We start from the raw sequence: 12,661 nt of genomic DNA on the forward strand, positions 1-12,661 counted from the left end.
GAGTTTGAATTAGTCCCGATCTTGCAACTTCGTTATACAAAATATCCTAAAAAATTGTTCCATGATTATTAAGAAAATCAAGTCAAGATAATAAAACCGGCCAATAATAAAAATAATCTGCCTAGGTAATTTAACATAATTCATTTTTTATTACTAACCGTGCCATTCGTGCTTCCAGGTCCCTGATAGCGCCAGAAAGGAACAACAAGAATAATTGCTTTTGCGAATAGTTGTTGATCCTTGGAGCTTGGCGATTCCCTGCAAAATATTTAATCAATTTTACAGGTTCTAGTTAATAATTTACAAAATTACGATTAAGTCGTACCCCTTCAGTTTAACAAATAAAGAGACACAATCCTTAATCAAGATTGACGATGCTTCAGAATCGACGCAGCCCTTTTCGTTCGTTTCCTCAACTAATTGATTTAGGTGACTGTTCTTCTCGAGGTGCGACAATAGAATCTGCAATAATATTAATTTTAAATATTTATGTGTGAACTTGATGTCAAAGAAATTAATATTTAAGTTGGATAAATGTAAAGACTTGCGCTACTTACCTGCTTATAATTATCTATTTCTTCATCCACCCTGTTGGTGAACAAGAGCGGTGGATTTGTAGAGCTTACCAATGGGGATGGGGAGTTACCAACTAGTGATTAAAATAATTTGTGTTAATGTAAATTTTTTATGAATTTTAAGTTAAATATATACTTACGTTACTTACAAAATACAATCGGATTTTCTTCTCCTGCTATAATCAAAATCAAATTTGGGATTTGATCTTGGGAGATTAAAATTAGGAAAATGTCATCGTCTACTTCTGCTCCTTGGTCATCTTCAAACCCGATATTTATCTCAGCATTAATTCCGAGCTTCACCTTTACTGAAAAATAAATTTAAAATATGAAACAATTCAATTTTATTGTTGGTGTAGATATTAAATTGGTACAATGTCAAAATAGATTACGACTACTTACCAGATTCTGCAAGTCTTCATAGAAGATTATTAATTTCTTTCCTCTTGCGAGGTTAGAAAAACGAACTAATTTTGCCATTTTGAAAATAACACTTACTGTGTGGAAATAAAATGGCGAATAAAATGAAAAGATTTAAACAAACCGCCACTTGGTCAGGTTTAGATTTGTTTACCGGAGGGTGAGGAAATATTAGATCCTGGAGAGATTTTATTACACACAGGTAACGATGCTCATGTTTCCCAGTTTAACATTAAATTGCTCCAAATGGTATAAATCTTGGTAACATTTTTGATACTATGCATTTGATATTTTATTACGGTCGGTTAACAGTACTCTTAACCAACTCTGGTAAAGATTTTGGTAACGATTTTATTACCTCATGTGGTATTAGTTGTAATTACCATCACGTGGTAGTAAATATTTTCATCATTTTATTACCAGTTTATTTTGAGTGTAGGAAAATCCGTACTAATATATTTTTAAAAAAGGTGTCAACTCTTTTCAGCCGACTTTGGAGAGAGTTCCAGAAATACATTTCATGAGAACCTACATATACATACCCTGAACTGTTTAGTTTCTAAACATAATAATGTTTAAATAATACATAATGCTTAAATACTCCTATGTGAAACATGGTAGGGTCAAAAAAATTCGGTGTAACCAATAAACTCTTGCTTACATATGTACGTGTTTAATTTTGGTGCAAGTTTAATACACAAGTACAGAAATAAATACACTAAATAACCTTAAAATGCCTAAGGAATAACCTTAAAATGCCTAAGATCTTATCCTAAGATAAGAATACCTAAAGTAAATACGTACCGTACAGGAATGTATATACGTATGAACTATCTACATATATGTATACATATTACATTCATACATACATATTTACATTACATAAGTTTGAATGTGCATTAAACATTAGTAAAAACACTTAATCCCACACTTATCCAAATGCACTAGCGATTATACTTAAGCCACATATCGATCTGGTCACGTTTCTGTTTTGATAAAAGATAGCCGTATTGAATTACACATTTTATATTACGTCCATGCACCAATGTAATTTTTGCATAAAAATAAAACAAAACTCCTTTAGGTTTATGAGGCACGGGCAATATTTTAAAGTGCTGAGCAAACAGCTCCACCCCAGACTTGTTGGGTTAAAGATTTGTTCACAAATGGAATCGGTTAAACTCTGTGGGAACGTGACATTTAAATTTCAATTACTTACAAAATACTTATTGAGCCTTGTTAAACAAAGGTTCTCATTCATGTTCCAACCGAGTGCTGATCAGGACTGAATCATCTTGCCCTCATAAATAATTTAAGAATGTCTCAAAACTTAATAAACTTTTTAATTGGAATCATAATTTTAATCCATAAGCTTCTTCTCCTCACTTCTATTCGACCTTCCCCCGAAATGGCAAACTTTATCAACCTCTTCAATTCCTGCCTCGTCATACTGTTCGACTTTTCTGAAACGAATTGGTTAATCGATTCATTTCCCGCGGTCAGAGTCAAGCTTAAAGTGCGACACTTCAATCTAGACTCGCCCGTAGAAGAGGCCAAATATTATGATGCTAGGATAGACCGCATCTGGACCGAGGTGGTAACAGCGCCAACTTATTTCCCCATACCGCGAACGTTGTGCGCCGCCGAGTTCCATTTATACCCTCCGATTCACATATCCCACTCCGAATCGGTCATCTTGTTCGGACAGGTAGAGATGAGTCGGGTCAAGCATATTGAAAACCCGCCCGACCCTACTAATTTTCGAACCCAATCTAAAAATAATTTCTGAGCCCTATCCTAACAAGTGCTAAACCCGACTCGATAAATTTCCGAACCCGATCTGGTTACGGGCGGATCGGGTTTTACCGGGTTTTACCTGGTTAACCCGAAACCCAACTCTCCTCGGGTACGGTGAAACATTTTGAAATTCGGACCCGCTAATTTCTGAACCCGATAGGGTTAAGATTTGGCGGGTTGAATCAGATTAACCCGACTCACCTCTACCAAAAGGCTCCGCACGCACCGCATTAGCGTTGGCAACTCCTTTGCCGGAAGACTGGACGAATTATCGAGACCCTTCAAAATTTCTGAACGTGATTATTTCCGCATTCTTGTGACGAATGTGACAAATCCGAATCGTTGGGGAAAATGGGCAAATCCGCTTATTAAAGGAAAACGGGTCTACTACGTGGCGCCAAGTTTGTTCGGAATTTTGCTGACAACGGAGAATTTACAATTTTATTTCATGTGCGAAACATGTCTCCATTGTTGCGCCAAATTTATCCCGACATTAGACAAGAAATTTCTCTCCAGGCAGGCGATTAGCGCGCAAATTTCAAAAATTCTTCGCGGCGTGTTACACCGAACATGGAAGATTAATCACCTCTCCCTAGACAATCAGATTTTGGAGCCAGATCTTGAAAACGGCGTCAAATACGTTAAGATGTTTATAAGCATTTATAACCCTCGGATAATGACCGGCCAGTCGAACGGACCTTTCTTCATGATGGATTTATTTTTCGCGCAACCTTTAAGCTATAAGGAGGAAGGGTTTGAATTTACGTCGTGTCATGAAAAAGACGTTTCATCGCTGGGGAGGATTTTCGATTTGACAAGTCCTCTAGATGGAGCCACGTGGGTACTAATTTTATTGGCGGGATTAACAATATCTTCCGTTTTATCGGCAGGCTCGTCAAGTTTCTGGGAAAACGTGCTCTTCGCCGGGTATGCTACTCTACTTGAGCAGAGTAACGACCTATCAAAAAATGCTGGGAGGTTAACACATAATTTGAACCCGGAACGGTTTAGGTATATAATTTGTGCAGCATGGATTTTGTGTGCCCTTGTCCTAAGTAACTCGTACAAGGGAGAATACGTCAAACGTTGCACGGTGCCCCCAAAGGCGCCAATATATTCTAAATTTGAAGAGTTGGTTGACAATAAATTCACCGTCTTTACCCCGCCCACCGACGTCTCATCGTACATGACTGTCTTAAACCATTCCCAGTCGGACATGGGGTTCGCGTATTTTTCGGTGTTGTCAGTATTTCAGGAATTTTTACAGAACAAGGACTCGAACGGGGTAAAAATCAAGACAAACTCATCCGCATACAGGACGGTCATCGAGTTGGGCAAGATTACCCGGATTCCACCAAATTACAGAAATATTTCCGCGGGAAATTACACTTTTACGGACGTGATTTCCGATTGCGAGAAGCCAATTGCAATGGCGGGATGGACGGATCACGTGGAGCGGGTGTATGCCCATTTGAAGGCGAAGTATCCACGGAGGTCGGTTAGCAAGAGTGGGCACCCACTGGGAAACAGGTTGGCGAAAGGGTGGGCAATCTTCAACTGGGGAGATGACATCGTGCTAGATCGAGTTTCGCGGTTAATGTCGTCAGGTCTAGGGCAAAAGTGGTATCGCGTCTCGAAAGAGAGGGAAATTCGGAATTATACCAAAATTGCGGAAATGGAGAGACAGACGTGGAAAAGTTTTGGGATGGGGGATAACTTAAGTGGGATTTTTACCGTGTTTGGAATTCTTTGTGGGATTGTGATAGTTTCGTTTTTTGTCGAGATTTTGGTCTCATTACGGTGAGATTTCTGAGTAAAGGTGGAGATGAATTTATCTAATACCTAATAAAAATATGTATGTTAGACCGCAGTTCTTCATACCTCGTCGTATCATGCATACATATTTATTTATTTACTTAGCAGCCAAGATTGGACGGGAAATTTTTATGCGTAACACAATAAAAATCTTAGCGCAATACAAATAGTAACATATTATCGCAAATTAGGCCTTCTCAATCAATCAGTGTACATATACTAATTATTAATACTTTATATATTCCTACTTTTATTCTAATATCTAAAACATTTGCTGTATTAACGTTTCCAGAACGACCTCATGGAGCTCCGCGGTTCCTTCCCATCGCTTTATACGCTCAGCATCCTGTTTTCTTGTAAAGAATTTAATGTGCGTATAACTTATTTCCGGCATTAAAAATTACCTGTATTTTTATATTCTCAATCGAACTGTTCCCTAATCCTACCAACCACGGTTACATTAAAATTGATACAATCCAATACGCCAATGTGGTTCGCCGTCATTCTGCTTAATTCACATTTTCCCAAGCCGGTTGTCAGCCTTTGTAACTGGTATGCAAAGAGGAAGCGAAGGGCAAGTTGTATGCTGCATTTTTTTATAATTATGTACATGAATATTCTGTCTTCCTTGTGAATGATGATGTTCGGCTCATTCAAGAAAAGATAAGAAACGGATTATTTTATGAACATGGTAAAACGATGCACTAATCTTGCGAACTGCTTAAGAATTAAGTATGTTGCAAATACATAAAGCAAAGAATTGCATACATTGGAAGAAACAAATTAGTCAAGCACATTGCGGGATATGAGAGAGAGGGGTTTATATAATGGGTGGATGATGGTGCATGAAATAAGCCTGAAGATATTGTCCGTCTGTCCCCACGATTGCTCGGTCACTGGTCATGTATAAAATTACAATTGCCAGAGATGAAAGCCACGCTGCAGTAAGTAAGTAACAAAATAATTAAATAATTTAATGACTTTTATTTTATAGGTTAAATACATTATGGTGTATGTACATATATGTATAATATTTAAGATAAAAATCCATTATTTAATAAATGCATACTTAAGTCAATAAATTTAATGTTTCCATTTGCACAAATGTCAGGAATGCAAACTACGTAGATAATTCGACTCGTTGGACAATACAGTCTTCGGAATAATTTTACTTATCTCATGTATGTATGGATAATTGATAGATTTGATTTAAAATCCTGTACTGAACGACTTAGATAATTCTTTACGTGTTTGAGTGCCTAGATAGTTCCAGGTGAGAACATGTATGCAAAATATGGGTAATTTCGGTAGCTATGAAATGGACGTTGCGTTTCCTATGAACAAAATCTAGACATCTTGTGCACAGAAAACTGACCGACAATACTCCGTACAATTATCCGTACGATAGATGGACGCAGAGTTCCAGGATACCTTTCACAGCAAATTCCAGTCCGGAAATCAGCACAGCAGAAAAGAAGCTGATATCTTAACACATTACCTGGTCTTAAACTTTGCTCATCTCAAATGCTATTTAGTGACCACCACCGTTGTGTTACAATCTATCTGGATTATTATGTTTCTGTATTGAACTGCACCAATATGCAATTTTCTTCAAATGTACAATACCCACGCTGGCTTGCAAAGTTGTAATATGTATGTATGTATGTATGGCCGGATGCAAGTACATACATACGTCTATATTAAGCGAGAAATATTGATGACTGATGCCAACTTTATATAAAGATGATCTTGCCTTTCTCATCGTATGTATGTATGCATCAACCTCTTGTCAATTAAGTACATATAATAAATTTTTGCGATAGGTAGATTAATTACTGATTAATTAATCGAGACATAATAAAACTGATAAAACTGAGAAAATAAAACTGATTAAAGCATTTGGTCAAAACATAGTGCTGATATAGTTACTTAATTGGCTAGACCAGCTTTAATTAATAAAAATTTGTGAAAAACTCAAAATACAGAAATCTGAACAAATAAATATTTACAAATTTCATTGACTAAAATTGTTTAACTTCAGTGCAAGTAGTCGTCTCAAATCGAAATACGCTTGTTCCTGGACACTATTTCTCCAGTGAGAAAAAACATAAAAAACTGGACAGAATTTGTTATTTTGCTGGTTTATAAAATATTGTTTGCATTTTAACAATTAAAACACTTTAAATTCGAAGAAATATGAGTGAACCAGGAACTTCAAGCAAAAAAAAAACTCAGAGGTAAAAATACATGATTTTTCCAGCTCATAATTCACATGTTGATGCTGCTCGCAATAATAAAATCGGAAACAATTACATACCTTAGAAATATTTTAAGCAAGTGCTATCCTTTCAGTTGTACATATTTATAAATGCGTACGTTTTAAAACTGGGTGAATTTAAAAATGTATATATTAGATAATTATGGTATTTGTCGTTTGTGTTTAGAGATAAAGTCACTTTCCCACGAATTGGTGCTTCTTACCGTATTTGTGAAATTGGATCCGCTGAAGATATTTTGGGAATTTCACGCGATAAGCTGGCTCATCGAGTCATGATAACTGGAACGCATGGAATTACAATGCAATTTAATGTATGATTTTAATTAACCAAATTTTTATATATAAATCTTTCTGAATTTTACTAAATATATTTTAAGATTTTCTCATTACGCTCGGAAAAAACCTGGAAAATTAGTCCAAAGGAATTTTCTAGCGCAGTGTTATATAATCAGCAAATAGACTCGTATGTGGGAATCGTCAATCATGTAACGCTTCTACACTGGTCGATAGATAAGTCGCCATTTGAGGAGAATGATAAATCAATTCAGGTCTGTAACATAATATTCGCTATGATTCTGTCCATATGTCATATAAATTTAAATATCACAAACATGTTTATTACATATTTTAGCTCCCAAAAAGAGCTGACCGTATAATAAATAATCAAAATGGACAAATTTTTATAATTTTCGAAACTGGCCAAATTACGTCGTTGGATACAATTCTACAAGGAGAATATGTGGAGCGCCAGGGAGTTAATGTTCCTCCAAGTAAAATTAGAGACGCATTGGCAATATCAGATAGTGCTGGTCGAGATTGTGTACTATTTGCAACATCGTTTGAGAAGGTATCCTTTTTTCTCATTTTCCTAATATTTGTTCATGCTTGATTTTAATAGCGGTTATGTATCCGCAGCCTGAACGAGGTACCTCGTCCTCGTCGAATGAGATACGATTTTATTTAACGGATGTCAAGGACAATGAAACTATCTCCCGAGGCAGCATGAACCCTGTCAATCTTAAGCACTCGGCAATTGGATTCTGTCTGCAAAATAACTGCCTGCCAATATATTTAGGCGAGTCATATGAATAATTTTTATAGATCCTATTAACCTCACTGTGACCAAAATTCATAAAAAATCCCGTAAGTACGGTATTGAATTCATAACTACATCTGGTAGCAACCAATTAAATTTTCATTAGTTCCTATAAAATACCAATATTCATATTTCAACCAGAGTGTGAAAGGGCAAAAAGGCATGCCGTGCCTAAAATGCCTTTTTGCCTATTAGGCACGTGAATTGTGGCCGTGCCCGATTGCCCGAAATGCCTTTTTGCCTTTTTGGTAAAATTGGGGCAATATGATAATACGATCTCATGATTTGTTAGTTGTAATCTTTCACAATTCACAGGATTTGTCATAACTTAATTATTCAATGAAAAATTAATTTATGTTTATTAATCCCATTTGGATGATCGCCGACACCACTAAAAAATTTATGCACATCATGAGGTGTACAAATCTTCACAAATACTCTTAATTATCATGACTGCGTAAGGAAGTAATGTTGTAGATTGGTTATGCAGAAGTGTAAGGTTGGTAACGTTTTAGAAAAACCAAAATGTAAAGCTTATTACTGTTGTCACATTTTCTTGTCTATAGAAAAATTAGTATAAACAAGGCCCCAAAAAATGGGAAATCTTAGTGAGTCAGCGCAATCACAGTTAATAAATAAAATTAGATTGAATAACTTTTGCATCACCGCTCTCGGGATAATTTTTCCTGGAAGCATTAGTTAATCATTTAGAATAATTGCCCCCCCCCCGCCAAGGGTCTGGAGATTTCATCAGAATAGGAATTAATTGGATATCCAAATTTATATATCGAAATTGTAGACTTTCGACTCTTTCTAAATTTAAAATTCGCAGTTCACAATTATATTTCATATCAATTAATTTAGCCAACTTCTCGTTCAATAGTAAAAACGTCGTCTTGTAATCTCAATTAATTTAATGAATGCAACAGTTCATGCTTATGCAAAACTAAATTTACAGTGGACCCAGTAAAAATTATCCCGAGTGCGGTGATGCAAAAGTTATTCAATCTAATTTTATTTATTAACTGTGATTGCGCTGGCTCACTAAGATTTCCCATTTTTTGGGGCCTTGTTTATTTAAAACTTGTAATTGGTTGTCAAAGACATTATTTTTACTGCACAACCGCCGTTATTATCGGCACCCTGAATATTTTTATTAAATTTTTGATTTTCAAATTTTTGAATAACGCCGTTATTTCTCAACCGATTTAGGTCATTTTGCGCTTAAAATGTCCGGAATGACTTTAACTAAAATATTTTCAATAAGCGAGCATGCTGAGATACACCACTTATGAATCATAAAAATAAATATGCTTTCAGGGGAAAATTTTTGCACATTTTGGCACATAACTTGGGTAAAAATCAAAAATTCGCCAAGTCGACTAGCACATCTTTTCTAAATTACCTAACAATGATCTGTGCAAAATTTCATCAAAATCCGTTGAGAAATGGCCGAGAAATCGACTTATGTCACTTTTTTTGGGTGGGGTAAATGCATACTAAGCAAATTTTTTTCGTTGTCAGGTATTTGCCTCACTAAGAAAAATGGTTCAGGCATTACCCAATGGAAACATACGCAAAACGGCAAAAAGGCATCAAATGGGCAAAAAGGCACGCAAAAAGGCAATTGGGCATTGAAACGGGCAAAACGGCAAAAAGGCATAAATTTTTTCTCAAAAAGGCGCCTTTTTGCACATTCTGATTTCAACCAGTTTCCAAACCTGGAGTTTTTTGACGGAACCCATAAAAAATCCACTTTTTAATATTACTCGGTATAGGGAAAATTTCACAATTTGTGCAGAAAAATATCAAAAAAATGCAACTATGTAGCATCCAAAAAGTACCAAAGAAACTTTCGTATATATTTTAAGAAATCTGCTTTATTTAAACTCGATATGACGTATTCGGTCCTCAAGGGGGGTCGTCATGGTACGATGAATTTAGCGTGCATCACGTAACGTGCATGACTTGGTGTGCATAACGGATTTTTTTGACACATGTTGTGACATATTTGGTCTCATAGGGACGTATTTTGAAATACGCCATATGACGAATTTGGTCTAAATGAGGTTAAATTAATTATTCAACATTGTGTAGGTAGCGATTTGAAAATATACCAGCATCAAATGAAACCGGAGATTCTCCCGAAAATGCTGACTCATCTCAAAGACCGTCCTACATTGATCAGGTCAACAGGCGATCATGTTCTGATTTGCCAACAAATTTCAGACAAAATTAGTTTAAAGGTTTATCAGACTTGTGATCTGGACTGCGCAATTTATGAGCGTGAGCACAAGGCTAGTTTCCCACACGATATCCAAATTATAGATGACAATATATTTTTCATCATGAGAACAGAGATTATGGTAATTAAAAAAACTTGTCCTAGTCTAAACTTGTACATGCATACATACATATTCAATTACTTTCTAAATTTATCATTTCATTATATTTATGTAGCTGTTTCGTCTTATTCGAAAATTTTCCGTGGGAAAGGATATCGGATTGACTTCTAGTGGACCATTTTGCTCACCTTGTAACGTACAATTCTTAGCCAAGGAAAGCTTGAAGGACCATCAAAATTCATCAGAATGTAAGGAATATAAACCAAAATGTCGATCTCTACAGAAATTAGTTTTGTAACAGACATATCCAAAAGACAATTAGAGACGAGATGAAGATTTAAAAGTAATTCGTCCTCAACAGTAATTTATTTTTATGGTAGATTTGTCAACAATATTGATACTAATTTATATTAGTTGTTTTGTAACCAGTTCCACATTATTACTCTCTGTTTATTTATATACTTGTATGAATGGAGTCCAATACTAACAGTTAGAATTTTGGATTTTTTGCATGCCTCTAATTAAGCCTGTAATTATGCCTCTAATTAATTTATTCGAATCAAATCAAAATCAAATTTTATAATCTTTTTCAAATCAAAATCAAATCAAATATTCTCCTCTACGAATTAATTCTAAATATATCACTATTATACATAATTCGCAACAAGTTCGAATAATATAAATTAAAAATATTACTTAGATATATTAATGCAGCAAATTGGCCACTCATTCAATGAACTACCAGTAAACGAACGAACGAATGATTAAAATAAGTAATACAATTCCCTGTGGAAAGAAACTATGCACCCTAAAAGCGTTATAATTTTAATAAGCTTATATGTATGTACATACATACTTACAATTCGGTGGTGTGAAGTGTAACCCTCCGATTTGGTTGAAATTTTGAAATTACGAGGTCCATGTCAATACAACCAACGTTTCTTCAGGAAATTTGTGCGATGGTTAGAATTTGCCAAAATATTTAAGGTCAAAGTCGAAAAATATGCGATTTTTGGGAAGGGAAGAGGATTGAAGTTGAGTTTGCTTCCTCGGGCTGGTAAATCAAATCGGAGGGTTACACTTCACATCATCGCATTGTTAGAGTCTAAAAAGTTAAAATGTTTGTTAGGTATATGTATGCCTACGTAGATATGTATATGTAATTAGTTATGAATCTGTACATCACTCCAGCTTTAACTCTCTACTAATAAATACTCTCCTCTGTCTCTTCTCACTGTGTACCACTTATTTATGTATAATCATATATACATAACATTGGTGGACCGTCGAGTACTTTCTTTCGCTCCTCCCACTCATAATGGATTTTAAAATTTTCAAAATTCTTCGCAAGACATATCACCTACCAAATTTGCTACGACTGCGACGACTAAGCAGCTTGACCACCGCCCCTTAGAGCTTGTCATTTTGCTTCCGATAGGGAAACTTCCCAAATCTCTCTTCTCAAAACCTTGCGTAAACTGTGTGATTTTCCTGTGAAACTTTTTTTGTGAATTTTCGTCATCTGGTCTGTAAATTGGATTATCCTCCCGGATGCTATCAGGTCTGTAAATTGGTTCTAAACCACCCTGCAAATCTTCCCCCATTCTTAAAATTTCCAAATCTCCAGTCCAACATTTACATTTCATAATTCGAGCAAATATGCAAAATTCAAAATTCCGTTATTTGTTTTAAACACGTCAAAAAATATATGCAAAATTGTCCTTCCAAATTGTTAAAAAATCGTAAAAATATTGCTAAAAAATTCCATTTAATTTCTGAAAAATTTTCATCAAAATTCGTTCAAAATTTGCAAAACTTCTGCAAAATATATGCAAAAAACTCATTTTTATTCATTTCGTCTGGAAAATTGTCCCAATTCTTTATCAAATTTTGTTGCAAAAATGTAATCTGATTCACCTTGTCTCAAAATTCTGCTGAACTTTTATGCTCGATCTGCGTTGTCACCACTTTCCCAGGCTGAGAATGAAATATAACGCCTTGAGATTAATATTTGTAATGAGCAACGTCTACATATTATTTGCGTGTTCAAGTATGGAAATCCACATTGTACATAGTTCCTCTTTTTTAACGAGTCACGGTTATGGGTCACCCACACAAAACCCTGCGTCTTCGAGTTGTCCGGTTATGGGTCACCCCCACAAAACCCTCACAAGTCTGCGTATTCCTCCGATGTCCCGATGGACCACATACCAAGACCACAACAATTTATTTCTCTTTGTTCATCGTTTTGTCCTAATCTGCAAGTTTTATTTGAGTCAACCACCACCACGCCTGAGATGACACAATTCCACCACCGATTGCGAGCCATACCATC

The 12,661-nt window shown here is 35.6% G+C and overlaps 1 protein-coding gene across 1 annotated transcript; it reads left to right on the forward strand.

The window, feature by feature from the left end:
- Nucleotides 1-6,362: 6,362 nt before the first annotated feature.
- On the forward strand, nt 6,363-11,025 carry LOC118435884. The gene is made up of 7 exons (XM_035852388.1): nt 6,363-6,844; nt 7,052-7,196; nt 7,263-7,433; nt 7,517-7,732; nt 7,801-7,960; nt 10,079-10,347; nt 10,442-11,025. Exons 1-7 carry the CDS (start codon nt 6,804-6,806, stop codon nt 10,622-10,624), a joined length of 1,185 nt encoding a protein of 394 aa, XP_035708281.1. The 5' UTR covers nt 6,363-6,803; the 3' UTR covers nt 10,625-11,025.
- Nucleotides 11,026-12,661: the final 1,636 nt, after the last annotated feature.

Source organism: Folsomia candida, unplaced genomic scaffold (assembly GCF_002217175.1).
Source record: "Folsomia candida strain VU population unplaced genomic scaffold, ASM221717v1 Fcan01_Sc005, whole genome shotgun sequence".
Lineage (NCBI taxonomy): Eukaryota > Metazoa > Arthropoda > Collembola > Entomobryomorpha > Isotomidae > Folsomia > Folsomia candida.

What these genes read in the sequence shown, in the direction of transcription:
- LOC118435884 (XM_035852388.1), top strand. Translation starts at nt 6,804, where the DNA reads ATGAGTGAACCAGGAACTTCAAGCAAAAAAAAAACTCAGAG. An exon ending in AGCAAAAAAAAAACTCAGAG is followed by an intron (nt 6,845 to 7,051) that starts GTAAAAATACAT and finishes GTTTGTGTTTAG; the next exon opens with AGATAAAGTCACTTTCCCAC. An exon ending in TCATGAGAACAGAGATTATG is followed by an intron (nt 10,348 to 10,441) that starts GTAATTAAAAAA and finishes ATATTTATGTAG; the next exon opens with CTGTTTCGTCTTATTCGAAA.